Source organism: Scyliorhinus canicula, chromosome 4 (genome assembly GCF_902713615.1).
Source record: "Scyliorhinus canicula chromosome 4, sScyCan1.1, whole genome shotgun sequence".
Classification (NCBI taxonomy): domain Eukaryota; kingdom Metazoa; phylum Chordata; class Chondrichthyes; order Carcharhiniformes; family Scyliorhinidae; genus Scyliorhinus; species Scyliorhinus canicula.
Window position 1 is genome coordinate 127,550,764 of NC_052149.1, and position 19,929 is coordinate 127,570,692.

The following is a 19,929-nucleotide window of genomic DNA, read 5'->3' on the forward strand; positions in this document are numbered from 1 at the left end:
CCATTTTGGGCGGAAGTATGGAAAGGCAACTTGTTATCTAAATGGAGAGAAACCTCAGAGTGCTTTGTTGCAAAGGGATCTGGGTGCCCTCGTTCATGAATCACAGAAAATTGGCATGCAGGTAATAAGGAAGGCAAATGGAATTTTAGCATTTATGACTAAAGGAATAGAGTTCAAAAGTTGGTAAGCGTTCCTGCAATTATACAAGGCATTGGTGAGACCGCAATCTGAATACTGTGTAGTTTTGGTTCCCTTATTTGAGGGAGGACGTGGTTTGCATTAGAGGCAGTTCAGAGGAGGTTCCAGAGATGAGGGGTTTGTCTTATGAAGAGAGATCGAGTAGTTTAGACCTACATTCTCGAGTTTGGAAGAATGAGAGGAGATTTATTTGAGTATACAAGATGATGAAAGGTATTGACAAAGCAGATGTGGGGCGGATGTTTCCTCTAGAACGAGAGGTCATAGTCTCAGGATAAGGGATAGCAAATTTAAAACCAGATGAGGAGAAATTACTTCTCTCAAAGGGTCATGAATCTGTGGAATTCACTATTCCAGAGTGCAATGGATGCTGGGACAGAGTAAATTTGAGGAGAAAGACACATTTTTAACTAGTAATGGGTTGAATGGTTATGGAGAACAGGCAGGCAAGTGGAGTTATGGGACGGCACAGTTAGCACTGCTGTCTCACAGCACCAGGGATCCGGGATCAATTCCAGCCTTGGTTGACTGTCTGTGTGGAGTTTGCACTTTCTCCCAGTGTTTGCGTGAGTTTCCTCCAGGTGCTCCGGTTTCCTCCCACAGTCCAATTTCTCACCATGTTTGTGTGAGTTTCATCTGGGTGCTCTGGTTTCCTCCCATAGTCCAAAGGTGTGCAGGTTAGGTGGGGTAATGGAGATAGGGTGGGGAAGTGGGCTGAACTAATATCTGCAAATACACTTTAAAAAAAGGAAAGTGGAGTTGAGTTTGAGATGAGAACAGTCATGATCGTATTGAATGGGGGAGCAAGCTCGAAGCCCTGAATTGCCTACTCCTGGTTCTTATAGTCTCAGAAAATGCAGTCATTTCTATCCCACTACAGCTTCATGCAAGGTTTTTAATAACATTGGGATTAAGCTTCCATCTGATCATCATCACGTTGCTGTTTGTGGGGTCTTACTATGTACAACTTGGCTATCATGTTTGCCTACAAAACAAAGTGACAATTTTCATTGGCTGTCAGCCACTTTGGGCCATCCTGAAACGTACAATATAGACAATATTTCCTGCTGGGAAATATCTAGCCTGTCACTTGGTGTTATTATCAGTAATGCCTCACTCAATCTTACTGGTTTAACACGGTGTCTGATTAGCACTTTTCCCTTAAGCCCCTTACTGAAAAACACAGGAGTCTGCATATACACATGGTTGAAACCAAAAGTTGTGACTATGATCACATCAACACCTGCACTCACAATCAAATCCATCAGGGATTTAAGAAATTAATTCTTACAGATGGATCACATTTCCCCCTGCGTTTGTAATGCACTGTAAACAGCTGACAAAGCCAATGCCTTGGTGCAGCTCACAAAATTCTCTTACCCAGCACCTGTCTTAAACAGAGAACCAATTTAGATGATTCAACAAGCTGTTCACTGCAAGACATTTCACAAGTTCAGGTGCAGAGACAGTGGACCATACTAACCAGGGTAAGTTACATTGCTGCCGCTGATTAAAGACTCACTACTGAGCGACTCGGGGCAGAAGCTGAGTGGCTCCATCTCCACAAAACATTGCCATTAGGTGCTGTTCTGGCTGGCTAGTTACAGCATTGAGTAACTGGGTTTCAGATTCAGGCTTACTTTCCTGTTTTTAGCCCTCTTTAGTGTCAAATTAACTCAATCTCAGTTGCGGGGATACGAGGGAGCAATAAATCAGCAGCTCCCTGTTACCAAGTGAGCGTTGACACATTTTAAGAGGAAAGGAATAATGGCGCGTACAATATCGACCATGGTGGAATGGTCTGTTTATGATCTCCAGTTAGACACAAATGGTGGGATTCAATACCAATTTGTATTAATATACTGCCTTTGGCAGCCACTGCACCAGGCCTCCCCACCCCACTTTAACCACTTCCCCACATACAGCCCACCCACCACCACTGTCTGGATGATATCCACACCTTAGCCACCCCCCCGGGTCTCCCCCCCCCCACCCGTCCAGGTCCCCCTCCCCCCAATGTCCCAGGCCCCACCCCATCCCCCACTGCCCAAGCCCCACCCCATCCCCCACTGCCCCAGCCCCATCTCCCACTGCCCCGGCCCCACCCCATCCCCCTCTGCCACAATCCCAGTCCCCCCCACATCCCCCTCTGACACGGTCCCAGGGCCCCAACATCCCCCTCTCCCTCTGACACTGTCCCAGGGCCCCCCACATCCCCCTCTCCCTCTGTCACTGTCCCAGGGCCCCCACATCCCCCTCCCCTACTGACACTGTCCCAGGGCCCCCACATCCCCCTCTCCCACTGACACTGTCCCAGGGCCCCCACATCCCCCTTCCCCTGTGACACTGTCCCAGGGCCCCCACATCCCCCTCTGACACTGACACTGTCCCATGGCCTCCCACATCCCCCTCTCCCTCTGACACTGTTCCAGGGCCCCCCACATTCCCCCTCTCCCTCTGACATTGTCCCAGGGCCCCCACATCCCTCTCTGACACCGACACTGTCCCAGGGCCCCCACATCCCCCTCTCCCTCTGACACTGTCCCACGGCCCCTACATCCCCCTCTCCCTCTGACACTGTTCCAGGGCCCCCACATCTCCCTCTGACACTGTCCCAGGTCCCCCACATCCCCCTCTCCCTCTGACACTGTCCCAGGGCCCCCACATCCCCCTCTCCCTCTGGCACTGTCCCAGGCATCCACATCCGCCTCTTCCTCTATGCTGTCCTGGACACACCTCCCCATCTTAGTCTGCCCTCACATGTAAACCCCTGGCAGTGCTCGGCTGCCACTGTTTTGCCCAAATAAACACTAATTTGTGAGCCTTCAGAGTGCCCTGAGCCTCGCCTGGCCTCACCCCGCCCAAGGCACACATGCACACACACACACACACAGTACCTGTATTGGCTGCGCCACGTGCACTAGAGTAACAAACATTCAGCAGATTTTCTCCAGTAATCTCCCTGGCTGGGATTTAGTCAACACAGATCCTGGTCTGCATGACTCAGCAACTCCGCAGAGAAGCACTTGAAAAACCTTTTTGCCATTGTATCTTCTACAATTTCTTAAATTCGCCCTTACACTTCGCAACAGCATAATCCATCCTATACAGCAATGTGTCTCTCTGCATGACACTGAAAGGGATTCAAACCACAGTCACTGGCCTGGATCAAGGACTTTCAATGGTCTTCATATGACCACCTCATATGTGCGGGACCTCGGCCTTATAAATCTATTGCGTCTGCTCATTCTTTGTAATGAAACAGGGACCCTGTCTCATCACAATTAACAAGTGACTGCATTTATATGGCATCTTTCGTAATCTCATGGTGTCCCAAAATACTTCCGTTAATGAAGTACTTTTGAAGTGTAGTCACTGCTGTATTGTTGGAAATATGGCAACCAATGCTCACACAGCTAGCTCCCCCATGTGATAATGACCGGTTTACATTTGTAATATATTTAATATTTTAATTTAATTTTAGATGATAAAATATTTGAGATGTTTTTTGAAGGGTAAGTATTGGCCAGGACTCGAGGGAGATCACCCCAGCTCTTCTTCGAATAGTGTTGAGATCTTTTACATCCACTTACAGGCACAGACCGCGGTGGTCTCTCATTCGAAAGACATCACATCCAACACTGCAGCGCCACCCTGGATTATATGCTCAAATTCCTGCAGTGAAACCACAACCTTCCGCCTCAGTAAGACAATGGAGGGCAGAAGATCCACAGAGACACGCCTGATGGCGCTCTGCCACCAGCAGAGATTGTAGCTGGACGCAATAGATTTATAAGGCCGAGGTCCAGCACATATGAGGTGGTCATATGAAGGCCATTCAGTGCTTGATGTAGGGCCAGTCACAGTGAGACTGCTCTCACTGTTTTCCATTCTAGGCCAGAGCATCTCTAACAGTGCTTCCTCTTCCCCTCAATTCCACAATTACCCAAAGATCCAACCTTGAACTCTCTTCTTTTCTTCAATTAAATTCAACTCCATGGTAATCCTGTGTAAGACTGTGCGCTAAAGAAGCAAATCCACGTGTTTCCCAACCGGAAACCCTGGATGCACAGAGATAACCACTGCTTGCTGAAGTCGAGGTCTGAGGTGTTTAAGTCAGGCGACCCGGGTTTATACAAGAAAGCCAGATGATCAAAGGAAATCCAAAGATGCCAAAAGACAGTACCAGGCCAGGCTCGAGTCCCAGGCTAGCCACACGGACTCGCGCCGATTTTGGCAAGGTCTGAAAGACATAACGGGCTACAAGATGAAGGCATGTAAAATCGCCGGCTCCAACGCACCCCATCCTGATGAACTCAACGCACTCTATGCCCGCTTTGAGCAATAGGTCAGCGGGAGAACACCCTCCACCCTGGTATCCTCGGATGAACTTGTATCTGAGGTCACCACTGCAGATGTCAGAGCAGCCTTCTCGAAGGTCAACCCATGGAAAGCCACTGGCCCGGTTGGGGTACCCGTACGAGCACTCGGGTCTTGCGCGGAACCTCTGGCAGATGTATTCGCAGACATCTTCAACCTCTCTTTACAACAATCTGAGGTCCCTATCTGCTTCAAGAAGACGACCATCATCCCTGTACCAAAGAACAGCCAAGCAGCGTGCCTTAATGACTATCGTCCAGTGGCTCTGACATACATCATTATGAAGTGCTTCGAAAGGTAGAATTAACTCCAGCTTCATGGATTGCCTTGATCCACTACAGTTCGCCTACCGCTGAAACAGGTCCACAGCAGACACCATCTCCATGGCCCTGCACTCAACACTGGAACACCTAGATAACAAAGACACCTATGTCAGACTCCTAATTATTGACTATAGCTCAGCCTTCAACACCATTATTCCTACAAAACTCATCTCCAAACTCCATGGCCTTGGCCTCAGCTCCTCCCTGTGCGACTGGATCCTGAACTTTCTAACCCACAGGCCACAATCAGTAAAGATAGGCAACAACACCTCCTCCACGATCATCCTCAACACCGGTGCCCCACAAGGCTGTGTCCTCAGCCTCCTACTATACTCCTTAAACACCTATGACTGTGTGGCCAAATTCCCCATCATCTCTATTTTCAAATTTGCTGATGACAGATTTCAAACAATGACACCACAGAGTACAGGAATGAGATGGAGAATCTGGTGAACTGGTGCAACAACAATAATCTCTCCCTCAATGTCAACATAACAAAGGAGATTGCCATTGACTTCAGGAAGCGTAGTGGAGAATATGCCCCCGTCTACATCAATGGGTACGAAGTAGAAAGGGTCGAGAGTTTCAAGTTTTTAGGTCACCAGATCACCAACAACCTGTCCTGGTCCCCCCCCCATGCCGACACTATAGTTAAGAAAGCCCACCAACGACTCTACTTTCTCAGAGGACTAAGGAAATTTGGCATGTCAGCTAAGACTCTCACCAACTTCTACAGATGAACCATAGAAAGCATTATTTCTGGTTGTATCACAGTTTGGTATGTATCCTGCTCTGCCCAAGACCGCAGGCAACTACAAAAGATCGTGAATGTAGCCCAGTCCACGATGCAAACCAGCTTCCCATCCATCGACTCAGTCTATAATTCCCGCTGCCTCGGAAAGGCAACCAGCATAATTCCTTAATTATGCCTTAATAACCCCGTGCACCCTGGACATACTCTCTTCTACCTTCTTCAGTCAGTGCCTTTAGGACACTAAGGGCAATTTAGCATGGCCAATCCACCTAACCCACACATCTTTGGACTGTGGGAGGAAACCGGAGCACCCGGAGGAAACCCACGCACACACGGGGAGGACGTGCAGACTCCGCACAGACAGTGACCCAGCCGGGAATCGAACCTGGGACCCTGGAGCTGTGAAGCATTTATGCTAACCACCATGCTACCTTCTCCTTCCTTCCCTATGTACGGTATGCGATTCTGCAAAGCATCCTACCCAAGGCCACTCCCCCATCCTATCCCTGTAACCCCACCAAACCTTTGGACACCAGGAGGCAAGTTAGCATGGCCAATCCACCTAACATGCACAACTTGGGACGGTGGGAGGAAACCGGGTCACCTGGAGGAAACCTGTGCAGACATAGGGAGAACGTGCAAACTCCTCACATTCAGTCACCCAAGGCCGGAATGGAACCCATGTCTGTGGTGCTGTGAAGCAACAATGATAACCACTGTGCTGCCCCATAATGGATAAATTGGACAAGAAGAAAAATAGTCGGCCATACGCAAGCTGGCTCTGCCATTCAATACTATTAGGGCCGACCTTCGACCTCAACTACTCTCTGGCCTATCGTCAATCTGTAGATCCTACAGACTTCAAACATAATAATAATAATCATCTTTATTGTGTCACAAGTAGGCTTACATTAATACTGCAATGAAGTAACTGTGAAAGTCCCCTAGTTACAACATGCCGGTGCCTGTTCAGGTATACTGAGTGAGAATTCAGAAAGTCCAATTCACCGAACAGCCCGTCTTTCGGGACTTATGGGAGGAATCCGGAGCACTCGGAGGAAACCCACTCAGACACAGGGAGAACGTGCAGACTCCACACAGACAGTGACCCAGCGGGGAATTGAACCTGGGACCCTGGCACTGTGGAGTAACAGTGCTAACCACTGTGCTACTGTGCCACCCTTATCAGCCTTGAATATCCTGAACGACTGAGGTAGAGAATCCCAAAGATTCACAACCTTGAGTGAAGAATTTTTTTCTAATAGATAGAACAGTACAGCACAGAACAGGCCCTTCAGCCCTCAATGTTGTGCCGAGCAATGATCACCCTACTCAAGCCAACGTATCCACCCTATACCCCCCCCCATTAACCTTATTTTTTAGGACACTAAGGGCAATTTAGCATGGCCAATCCACCTAACCCACACATCTTTGGACTGTGGGAGGAAACCGGAGCACCCGGAGGAAACCCACGCACACACGGGGAGGACGTGCAGACTCCGCACAGACAGTGACCCAGCCGGGAATCGAACCTGGGACCCTGGAGCTGTGAAGCATTTATGCTAACCACCATGCTACCGTGCTGCCCTGGAAATCTCAGCACTAAATTGTTGACTCCTGATTTTTGGCCTCTGAACCAGAGATTATGAATCCTAATTCTATTCTCCAGCCCGGATAAACAGCCTCTTACCAATCTTATTGCTGAAGCGCTCACCATAGGACAATTTTTCCATCCGGGAAATCAACGTGACCTCTACTGCACCACGTCTCAGGAAAGTATATCCTTCCTTACACAGTGACTTAAACCCTATGCAGTTCTCCAAGTGTAGCCTCATCAAATCCTGTACAATTCCAGCAATACATACTTAACCTTGTACTCTAACTCCCTCGCAATAAAAGGTTAACAATCCATTTGTCTTTCTGCATTGGATGGATGGATTTGTTTATTGTCACGTGTACCGAGGTATTTTTCTGCGAACCCCCCATGTGTGTGGGGGGTGCCATTGCCCATGGATGGAGGGTGTGGGAGACCGTCCAGCTCACTTGGAAATCAGGTCACCCTTTCAAAATGGTGGCCCAATCTCGGAGGAGCCGGTGAAGATCACCTTCCTCCCGAGATTCCTGTTCGTGTTTCAATGTCTCCCCATCTTTAGTCCACGGTCCTTTTTTAAACGGATCAACAAAGTGATCTCTGGCTTTGTTTGGGCGGGCAAGACCCCGATGGTAAGGAAAGTAATGCTTGAGCCGAGTTGGGGAGAGGGCGGGTTGGCGCTGCCAAATTTTAGTAACTATTACTGGGCGGCGAATAGGAAGTGGGTGGTGGGGGGAGGGGTCGGCATAGGAGCGTATGGAGGCGGCTTCATGCAAGGGCACCAGTTTGGGGGCGTTGGTAACTGCGCCTCTGCCGTTCCCGCCGGCACGGTACTCCACCAGTGGTGGTGGTGGCCCTGAGAGTAGAGGCAATGGAGGAGACATGCAGGAGCAGAGCGATCATCGGTCTGGTCCCCAATCTGTAATAATCACCGGTTTGCTCCGGGAAGTATGGATGGGGGGTTCCGGATATGGCGGAGAGCAGGGATTGAGAGGATGGGGGATATGTTTATAGAGAGTAGCATTCTGAGTAGGAGGGCACTGGAGGAGACATTTGTGTTGGTGAGGGGAAATTAATTTAGATATCTGCAGGTGCAGGACGTTCAATGTAGACAGGTATCAACCTTCCCACTCCTGCCACTAAGGGCAGTGGACGGACAGGGTAGTTTCCAGAGGGTGGGTAGGAGAAGGGAGCGTCTCGGACATTTACAAGGAACTTATGGGGTCAGAGGAGACGCCGCAGACCGAGGAGCTGAAGCGCAAGTGGGAGGAGCTGGGAGGAGAGATAGAGGATGGTCTATGCGCGGACGAGTTGAGTAGAGTCAACGCGTCCACAACATGTGCCAGGCTCAGCCTGATACAATTTACGGTCGTTCACCGGGCTCACATGACGGTGGCCTGGATGAGCAGATTCTTTGGGGTGGAAGATAGGTGTGCAAAATGTACAGGAGAACCAGCGAACCATGTCCACATGTTCTGGGCATATCCGAAGCTTAGAGGATTTTGGCAGGGGTTTGCAGATGTCATGTCCACGGTGTTACAAACAAGGGTGGCGCTGAGTCCAGATTTCCGAGGTGTTGGCAGACCCGGGAATCCAGGAAAAGAAAGAGCAGATGTTCTGGCCTTTGCTTCCCTGGTAGCCCGGAGACGGTTACTATTAGCTTGAAGGGACTCACAGCCCCCAAAGTCGGAGACCTGGCTATCGGACATGGCTAGCTTTCTCTGTTTGGAGAAAATCAAGTTCGCCTTGAGAGGGTCACTGTTAGAGTTCGCCCTGAGGTGGCAACCATTCATCGACTTCTTTGCGGAAAATAATCATCAGCAGAAGGGGTGGGGTTAGTTTAGCTTAGAGTCGGGGGGTTAATAAAGGTGGGACCTGTAAGCGAGGGAGATGGCTTTTGCACTATATTTATAGTTTCATGTACATTGTTTATAGTGTTGTTGTTATAATACCAAAAAATACCTCAATAAAATGTTTATTAAAAAAAGAGAAACGTTTGTTAGATTGCACCCAACGTTTCTTATTCCTACTGAAGTGAATAACCTCACATTTTTCTATAATGTACTCCCTCAGTCAATCTTGTACATACTCACTTAACCTATCTATGCATCTTTGCAGATTTTGTATCCACCCCACCCCCACAATCCCCATCTAACTTTGTGACAGCTTATTTTCCATTTTGGCGTTATAGAATGCGCAGTGAGAGCAAGCAATGAGATTAGCAGATGATCGCTTCAACCCACACACTCAAAAGAGCAGAATCATTGGAAGGGTCAGGGACAATCTGCCCGCTGGGTGCCAACAGAGAAAATAAAACAGGGAGTGGACATACTGCCAGGATTGGAATGATGGCCTGTGAGGGACAGCCCTCAGGCCTGAAGTCAAAATGTGGGAGGTCAGTATTGTAGCAATTAGAAGGTATGGAGAAAGAAGGATAATGCTAAAATCAAGTCAGTCAACACACAAAAAGGGCAGGAAACTTCTTTTCAGAGTGAAGTTAGATGAAGGAGACAAGATTTCCTTATAGTCTGTTACTCTGCTTAGTGTTCTGTTGATTATATAAAGCAGATTGACTAATCATGGGCGCGATTTACCAGCCTCGTCGCACCTGGCTTGATGTCATGGCAAGGCCGTTCAATATCACAAGATGCGCGACGCTCGAGATGCAACCGAACCTTGCGCGACGTCACAATTTGGATCTTGCCCTCACTGGGCGTGGTCCGGATCAGCATATTTAAAAAAGCCATTAAGTTCATTTAAATATGCATCAGCCGGATTCTCCCGCCGCCTGGGACCCAACGGCCGCACCTAGAGGACATCAGCAAGACGCCACTTAGCACTGGTTTCCACAAACATGGACCAGTCGTAACTGCACCAGGGGAATGGGGAGGGGCTCTCAGGCCATTATAGACCCCCGAGTGGTTAGGGACAGGGCATGGGAGTAGCCTGGCACTCCCACTGCTACCCAGATATCATCACGCTGCCAGCCTGGCAGTGCCAAAGGGCCCAGGTGCCAGGTTGCCCATGCCAGGGGTCAGGTCCAGGTGTGCCTTACCCATAATAGGTGGGTTGAGGGAGGTGCTCGAATGGGGGGTTCGGAGGCCACGGTGGGGTAGCTGCAGGCGGGAGGGGATCGAAAGATTGGGGCTGCATTTAAAAATAGCATTAGAAAAATTCTTCAAGCTCCATGATTTCACCAAGTTTTCGGAAGGTTGAAAGCTCTGCCACACTATATTGAGAGTGAAACGCAAGTCAGTTCTGGATGTCACCTGAAGCTATGCAAGAAGTTGACAATCCAGTGCACCGTGCCCACGCATGCAGGTCAAAGCCCTTTGATTCAATGTCGAAGGATTGTTTTCCTAAACCACTGGAGACAAGCCAACTTCAATGGAGTCAGCACAGTAGAGGTCCACAGGTCACTGAAAGGGGCAACACAGGTGGAGAAGATTTACCAGGATGCTGCCTGGTATGGAGGGCATTAGCTATGAGGAGCGGTTGAATAAACCCGGTTTGTTCTCACTGGAACGACGGAGGTTGAGGGGCGACCTGATAGAGGTCTACAAAATTGAGGGGCATAGACAGAGTGGATAGTCAGAGGCTTTTCCCGAGGGTAGAGGGGTCAATTACTAGGGGGCATAGTATTAAGGTGCGAGGGTCAAGGTTTAGAGGAGAGGTACGAGGCAAGTTTTATTCCCCCACAGAGGGTAGCGGGTGCCTGGAACTCGCCGGAGAAGGTGGTGGAAGCAGGGACGATAGTGACATTTAAGGAGCAACTTGACAAATACATGAATAGGATGGGAATAGAGGGATACGGACCGAGGAAGTGTAGAAGATTGTAATTTAGTCGGGCAGCATGGTTGGCATGGGCTTGGAGGGCCGAAGGGTCTGTTCCTGTGCTGTGCTTTTCTTTGTTCTTTTGTTCGAGCACCATCAGGTCAACAGCAACCTGCATTTACATAGCACCATTAATGCAATAAAACATCCCAACGGTTCACAGGAATGTAATCAAACAAATTTGGCATCGAGCCAGGTAAGGAAATAAGGAGATATTAGAAGGCGAGGGAATAGTACCAGTAGCAAAGCAACTGGAGGAAAGGGGTGTATTGATTAAAACATACAACTCATCGAATAGCCCAGTTTGGCCTATAAAAAAGGCAAATGGTACATGGTGCCTGACGGTTGACTGCAGAAAGACGAAGCTATGTATTGATAAGAAAGCCACTTTTGGTGACTGACCCTTCCACCGTTTTTAATGCCCTAACACCAGACCTTGAGTGGTTTTCAGTTCTAGCCGTGACCAATGGCTTTTCGTCGGTACCACTAGCATAGGAAGTGCAACCATGGTTTGCCTTTACCATTCAACAGCACAGTACACCTGGACAAGACTACCACAGGGTTTTCATAATGGCCTCACAGAACCATTTGAAGGAACTTCCTGAGTTGCCCTCCACCATTATCCAGTATGTGGATGACATTCTGTTGGCCACCATTGAAGAAGAGGATCATGAGAGAGACTTAAGTGTTCTTCTGGACCATCTCCGTCAGAGAGGACAAATAGCCCAACAGGAGGTAGGGCAGCACAGTAGCATAGTGGTTAGCACAATTGTTTCACAGCTCCAGGGTCCCAGGCTCGATTCTGGCTTGGGTCACTGTCTGTGGTTTCCTCCGGGTGCTCCGGTTTCCTCCCACAGTCCAAAGATGTGCAGGTTAGGTGGATTGGCCTTTAGTGTCCTTAATGCCCTTAATGTTGGGTAGGGTTACTGGGTTATGGAGATAGGGTGGTGTGGGCTTGGGTAGGGTGCTCTTTCCAAGAGCCGGTACAGACTCGAAGGGCCGAAAAGCCTCCTTCTGCATTGTAAATTCTACTTCAGCCAGAAGATTTCAAAGGGCAAAATATTTCTCAGCAGGTGACAAAAATCTTGTAAGAAGTCTTACAACACCAGGTTAAAGTCCAACAGGTTTGATTCAAACACGAGCTTTCGGAGCGCAGCTCCTTCCTCGGGTGAATGGCGAGGTATGTTCCAGAAACATTTATATAGACAAAGTCAGAGATGCTGGACAATGCTTGGAATGCATTGCAAGCATTCCAAGCATTGTCCAGCATCTCTGACTTTGTCTATATAAATGTTTCTGGAACATACCTCGCCATTCACCCGAGGAAGGAGCTGCGCTCCTAAAGCTCGTGTTTGAATCAAACCTGTTGGACTTTAACCTGGTGTTGTAAGACTTCTTACTGTGCTCACCCCAGACTAACGCCGGCATCTCCACATCACAAAATTCTTGGTCAAAGGAGGGCAGGAGTGAGGTCCATGGAACTGTAACGCAGTGAGAGTCAGCACCTTGAGGAGGGGAGGAGAGAGGGGTCCGTGGAACTGTACCCCTGAGAGAGTCAGTACCTTGAGGAGAGGAGGGAGTGTGGTCCATGCAACTCTACCCTAATGAGAGTCAGCAACTTCAGGAGATGAGGTAGTGGGGTCCATGGAACTGTACCCCAATGAGAGTCAGCACCTTCAGGAGAGGAGGGCAGTGTGGTGCATGGATCTGTATCCCAGTGACAGTCAGCGGCTTCAGGAAACAAAGTGAGTTAGACCATGGAACTGTACCCCAGTGAGAGACAGCGCCTTCAGGAGAGGAGAGTGGGGTCCATGGAACTGTACCACAGTGACAGTCAGCTCCTTCAGGAGATAAGGGGAGTGGGTCCATGGAACTGTACCCCAGTGAGAATCAGCACCTGCAGGAGCAATGGGGAGTGGGATCCATGGAATATACCCCAGTGAGAGTCAGCACCTTCAGGAGAGGAGGAGAGTAAGGTCTGTGGAACTGTATCCCTGTGAGAGTCAGCACCTTCAGGAGGAGGGGAGTGGGGTCTGTGGAACTGTACCTCAGTGAGAGTCAGCACCTTCAGGAGAGGAGGAGAGTAGGGTCTGTGGAACTGTATCCCTGTGAGAGTCAGCACCTTCAGGAGAGGAGGGGAGTGGGGTCTGTGGAACTGTACCTCAGTGAGAGTCAGCACCTTCAGGAGAGGAGGAGAGTAGGGTCTGTGGGACTGTATCTTAGATCTTTCCAGCGTCTTCAAGTTAAGAAGGGAGTATGGAAGTTAATAAAAATTAATCCCCCAATGTATTCAGTTGTTTTTCCTTTCAAAATACAATCAAAGACTGGCAGGTGTGGTATTGGCAGTGAGTGCGGAGATTGCAGCAGGAATTAAGTCACCTGTTTACTACTGAAGTTTAAACTGTTATAATTAGAGCCTGCACTCTGCATTGTACGAGATAAAATAAGCACCCGCTCTTTCACAAGACTTGTTGGTAACCTCAGAAACCTCAGGATATCACACTCTAACTCAGTTAAAGGGGAACCTTGCAATACTTTGGGAGATCCTATTTATGATAGAAACAATACCGGCGTTTAGTTTAAAAATTCATCCTTGGGTTGCAGTCATCGCTCAAGGATGGCATTTACTGCTCATCTATAGATGAAATGACTTAAAGGCCACTTCAGAGGGCAGTTGAAAAAAATGAAATGAAAATGAAAGTTAAGAGTCAACCACATGGTGTTGTCCTGGAATCACAAATAGGCCAGACTGGATGGTGACAGCCAGTTTCAACATAGACATAGAACAGTACAGCACAGCACCCTCTTAAAGGACATCAGCGAACCAGTTGAATTTCCATCTGACAACTTCACGGTCACTTTTACTGATACAAGCTTTTTATTCCTGAATCTAAATTCGAAAACTGCCAGAAAGTGGGGATTTGAACTCTCATTAGTATCACAGAAGAATCATAGTATTCCTACAGTGCAGAAGGAGGCCATTTGGCCCATCAAGTCTGCACCGCCCCTTCGAAAGAGCACTCCATCTCGGCCCACTCGTAGAACATAGTAGAGTGCAGAAGGAGGCCATTCGGCCCATCGAGTCTGCACCGACCCATTTAAGCCCTCACGTCCACCCTATCCCCGTAACCCAATAACCCCTCCTAACCTTTTTGGACACTAAGGGCAACTTATGGCCAATCCACCTAACCTGCACGTCTTTGGACTGTGGGAGGAAACCGCAGCACCCGGAGGAAACCCATGCAGACATGGGGAGAACGTACAAACTCCAAATGTAATCCATATTTTGACAGGGTATCACCCTGCTTTATCGACTAAACCTGCATTTGCAATAACCTACCATTGACCTGGGCTTCGTGGTTGCGACCATATTGGCCAAAGTGTCCTCTTCATCCATTTGACTGAAGACATGAGCATCGTAGGCTACCGTTATCGAAACCTCTTCCATCATTTTGACAGAAAAGTGTTGAATAAAAATAAATTAAATAAATAAAGAAAACCTAAATATAGGGAAAAGTATCACGAGGCTTAAGAGTCTGTGCTGCATCCACTCTGGGCACAGAAACTAGTGGTGGTGAAAGCTGATTAAGATCTGTCCTTTCTACTTGAATCATGGGTTGTGCATCAGAGACTCCATCACCAGTTGAACGCACACCGTCTCCCCATCGACAGAAACCAAATTGTTGAAGAGTCAGAGTTTGATTTAACGAGCTGCTCGCTCTCTCTCTCTCCACATTTGTGCCGAAGTCCAATTCTCCGGTTGCCAGTCAGAATTCAGAAGACGAAAAGAGGTTGAGGGACGGGGAGCCGAAGTCAATGGAATGCCGTCTCATCTCTCGAGTTGAGCACGCCCACTGAAGGAGATCCTCGACTGCAGCTTGCTGACCACTTCCTGCTCGCTTTCTGCCAGAATTTAAAAGTGGGGATGATGGGGGCGGGGGGGCGTTTGTTAGCATTGCCCGCCTGCCTGTTCTAGCTCATGATTCTCCAGTGTGCCTTTCCTCAAAAGGGCAAGGCTCGCACAGCACTTAGACAGTCAAAGGAGACACTCTGGGTATTTGTCTTTGAAAAACTCGAGGGCAGCAGCTGCGGAGACTGAGGTTTCAGTCCACACATCCACATTTAACTCTTACACACAAACTTGGAGGCTCTTCGCAGCCTTTACTTTAAAAAAAAACAGCAGTGCAATCATAAGGGAACTGACCCAGGGCTACCTCAAAACAGACTTAACTATTTCCTGGTGCCTATCTCTCCCATCGCAGGTGTCTTATAGATTCCAGGTTTGAGGATTTCCCGATGGATCCACCTGACTAGTCTCGCAATCTCTCTCAGGTCCTGTAGAAAGAGAGGAGTAACAGGTTCTTCAGGCGAAGCAGGACGTCAGGAGGTTCTGGAACATACGCACACCATTTTTCACGAAGTGGGCCACCTGTTCCTCAAAGAGCTGGAGCCAGTTTCCCCTCCCACTCTCTCTCGAAGCTGGTTGCAGTTTTCACAGCCAGTGTGGATACCAGGAAGCAGCAGCAGCAATCAAAAGCAAGCTTTCAGATGCTCCGCATTCCTCACAAATTCACGTGCTTTCTTTTAAGGAGTGGCTTGTTTCAGTCCATCAGTTCCTGAGGGCAGGTTAATGAGCTGCAGAAAGAGAGGAGCGGCCCTCCACAGCTCAATGTCACAGCAGTCAAAGTAATGAGAAATACTGCTCCTCAATGTAACTTAGATACAGTAAAACTCAGAGGCAAAAGCAATTGATGTTAATTCGGCAACACTTACTCCTGCAGGAGGATTAGTCCACTTTACAGATTATCTGGGGGGCAGGGATGGAAACTATTTTGTTGGATAATCTGCAGCTATTTAACAGTTCAACACTTCTCAAAGAGCTGAAAGAAAAAAAATATGCAGGTTGGATTGGCCATGCTAAAATTGCCCCTTAGTGTCCAAAGATGTGCAGATGCGGTGGGGTTAAGGGAATAGGGTGGGGGAGTGGTCCTTGGTCAGGTGCTCTTTCAAAGGGTCGGTGCAGACATAATGGACCGAATAGCCTCCTTCTAGGTATTCTAAAAGAATTGATTGCATTAAGTTAGTGCCTTTCATGATGTCAAGACTTCCTAAAGTGCTTTACAGCCAATTAAATACGAGTGAAGTGTTGTCAGAAACACAACCACGTTAGTGCACAGCAAGATCTCACTGTGATCAATCGCCAGATGGTGCATTTGTGATGTTGGTTAGTGGATAAATACTGGCCAGTGCACCGGGGAGAACTTTCCTTGTTCTTCTTCACATAGTGCCATGGGAACCTTTACACCCACCTGAGGGGACAGACAACATTGGTTTAATATTTCCTTTCAAGGCCAGCACCTCAACCAGTGCAGCACTCCCTCAGTACTGCACAGGATTGTCAGCCCAGATAATGGGCTCTTGGGCACAGGACATGAACAGATTCTCAATCCAACAATTGTATTAGCATAGAACAGAGAGGAATCCAGTGAGTATTAAGTATTCACATGAGAATGGGGCGAGGATAAAATCTTTCCCCTGCCTCTCCCCCACGTATCACTGTCCAGAAGCCCATGGGGAAGGAGCCAACAGGGAAACACTGTAACTCACAGGACAGGAGTCATAATATACAACAGCATCTTCATCTCAACACTCTTTCAGCATGCACTACAGCTGTGACCTGCATTCGGCGGGCCGAAGGGCCTTTTGCAACGGAAGATTCTCGCATTTTTTACTCAGGGTCAAGGTTTCAGATTTTCTCAGAATCTCTCCTGTTCTTCACATATTGCTCAGACATTTCACATTCACCCTGACAAGGCAGGCCTTGGTTTAACATTTCTCCCACAGATGCCACAGACAGTGCAGAACTGCACAAAAATATCAGCCAGGATCAAGCAGTCAACTCTTTGCCAGTGACGCTTGAACCCACGGCATTCTGACTCAAGACGCATGTGTGCTATCCACTGGACCGAGGCTGACATTAAGCATGTATCATGTGGTTAGGTACAGAATAAAGCTCCCTCTGCATCTAACTCAGAGGCCTGGTGCAGAACAAGTTAGATCCAGACTCAACCGAGATTAAAAGTGACAGGGCGTGAATGTGGTAGATGGTAATGCCTGTAGCACACTGAACCGCATGGTGAGAGAAACTGGTCCCTAAAGCTTTACCGCTGAGCTTCTGAACACTGTAAGAAGTCTAAGACTTCTTACTGTGCTCACTCCAGTCCAATGCCGGCATCTCCACGTCAACTTCTGAACATTGGCAAGTGGGCAAATTTCCTAGCTACAAACCAGCCCAGAGGTTCAAGCAGACACTTGGCTTTGCAGCGGGTCAGCCCACAGTGTATGTTGTTCTTGTACAAGATAACCTGAACAGGAGACACTCATGAATCAGTATTCCAGACAAGCTGATGATTGGAGCATTCCACATCAGATCAGGGCAATATTCCAAAAGATGCTCCATTTCAAAAGTACTTTCTGTGGCCATGAAAGGCACTATGATAAACTTTCAACCTATACTGCCATCAGTCCAAAAACAAAGTCACTCCAGCTTCAGTTATTGAGCTCCAGCATGCAGGTGATGCTGGTCCTGTGCTCACTCAAACTGAATTTCAGCTTGTTTGCTTCTCTGAAGCATATGAGAATATAGGCCTTTCACCAAATACCCAGAAAGCCTTCTTCGAACCAGCTCCCGCATGTTGGTTGAGATCACGGCGAAATCCTGGAAAAAGTGAACCATTTTCTGGGTCTTGGGAGCATCCTCCTGACAAAGGGAGACATAGATGACAAAATTCCTCCTCGCCTACACTGTACCAGTCAAGCCTTCAGCCAACTGAGGAAAAGAGTATTTGAGGACCAGGATCCCAAACCCGAGACAAAGGTCATGGTTTATTGACAGCAGGGATCCCTGCACTTCTATCCGCTTCAGAGCCTTGGACAACCTACAGCAGGCACCTGAAAATATTGGAGAAGTATCACCAATGGTGTCTTCACAAGATCCTACAAATCCAGTTGCAAGAATGATAGTGTCTTGTCCCAAGCCAATCTGCCTTGTATTGAGGTGCTAATCACTCAAACCAGTTCCGTTGGGCAGGACATGTCATTCATATGCCTGACACCACATTCCTGAAGCAACTGCTCCTACATGGAACTCAGTCCTGGCAGGAGACCCCACATGGACAACGGAATCCCTTTAGGAATGTCTGCAAAGAATCCCAGAACAGGTCAACCATCGCCGCCGACTCATGGGGTGTGCCTGACCAAAATGGAGGTGCAGCACCTGGAAATACACCACCATACACATTGAGACTTCATCGGGTATGTGCAGAAGTGAAGTAAGGCATCGGGGGGGGGGGGGGCATACAAACAACTCAATGACCCAACCCTTCAAACATCACCAGCCCCGTGCTGGTGTGGCAGAAGCTGCGGATCATACAATGGACTTCTTGGAACTCATCAAACCAAAGGAGAAGCAAGTCATCCTCAACCCCAAAGGCCTGCTTAAGAGAGAGAAGATTCTTTGTTTTTTTTTAGTGTTCCAGACCCGGCCACATGTAATATTTCACACAGGATCATGGGACAGTGTTGCACACCAGCCTGAAAATCAACAGGTTGAAGTTCTCATCAGTCAGTTTTCCACAGCAAGCTTAGGGTTAATATTCTCAGGTTAGACTACAAGTGAATTTGTCAGACGTGTATTATGTAGTGAGACGCAGCGTTAGAAGCGATACCATGCAATTCACTCAGCTTAGTACTCACAGTACAAACAGCAGAGTCGCAATAGGAAAAGGCATTTATCAAAACAACAAAGGTCTTTTGAGTCTCATTCTATGGAGCAGAACTGTCATCATAAACTTCCAGCATAGGGCTGCACTTCAGTGTCAATGGAGCAAAGATTTAAGGAGGCAGCACCTCCTGAACCCACCACTTCCACTATGTAGAAGGCAAGGCCAGCAGTTGCATGCGAACACCATCAGCACCAAGTCTATACCATCTCAAAATGGAAATATATAATATTCAGCTTCATCACATGGCCTGTCACAATGGCACAATGAGAGGAGGGCATGGCAGGAGGAAAGGGAGAAGAGGGCAGTGTGGGGGGAGATGATAGGAGGGCGGTGTTTTATTACGTGATTGTAATACGTTGTTACTCTTTGCTTACTCCCAGAATAGTTGTAGTTCAATGAAACTATCAGTCTTCAATTTAAAGCAAATAACATTTAATGAATAACAAATATAAATACGAATGAGTTTGTTCACTCTCCAGAACTATAACTGCTGCTAAAGTGATCAGAAGAAGTATTAACTATGTTTAACTACACGTGCCAACTAAGCTATATCTCCAACACTCTGCTGTCTAGTCACTCCTAGTTCGAAGAAAGAGGGATGATCTTCCAGGTTCAGTTTATATACCTGAATCTAGTACTGCCATCTAGTTGTTGTCTAACATTATGATATAGTTGTTAACCCTTTACATACCAACAGATATACAGATCACTACAAGTGGCACAGGAGGGAGAGGAGAGGGGGGTGGGGTGAGTAGAGGAAGGCTGCGTAGGTGGGGAGGAGAAGAGGGTGCGAGAGAGAGTGCATGCGAGTGAGGGGGAGCAAGAGCGAGAGGAGGGTGGAGCAGGACGAGAGAGAGATGGGATGAAGCAGGGGGAGAGAAAGTTAGGAGGGCAGCCCAGAAGGAGCGAGAGGGTGAAGGCGCAGGGAAGAGTGGAGGGGCATTGCAGGGGGAGCGAGAGAGGAAGGAGGATAGCTCGGGGGGGAGGGGGAGAGAAAGAAAGAGAGAGAGAAAGAGAGAGGTGGTGCAAGTGGAGAGAAAAAGCAGGAAACAATGGGCAATAGGA

General features: G+C 48.2%; 1 protein-coding gene across 6 annotated transcripts in view; it reads right to left on the minus strand.

Annotated features, from left to right (window-relative positions):
- Positions 1–19,929, minus strand: part of rabgap1l (RAB GTPase activating protein 1-like) — a 698,291-nt gene that overhangs the window by 50,985 nt on the left and 627,377 nt on the right. Inside the window, exon 1 of one of the 6 annotated variants that reach the window (XM_038795181.1) lies at positions 14,421–15,566. The exons of the other annotated variants lie outside the window; for them this stretch is intronic. Within the exon in view, the coding sequence (XP_038651109.1) occupies positions 14,421–14,531 (111 nt within the window). The 5' untranslated portion in view covers positions 14,532–15,566. Of the gene's footprint in view, positions 1–14,420; positions 15,567–19,929 lie in introns of those variants that run through there. 6 annotated transcript variants of the gene reach the window in all.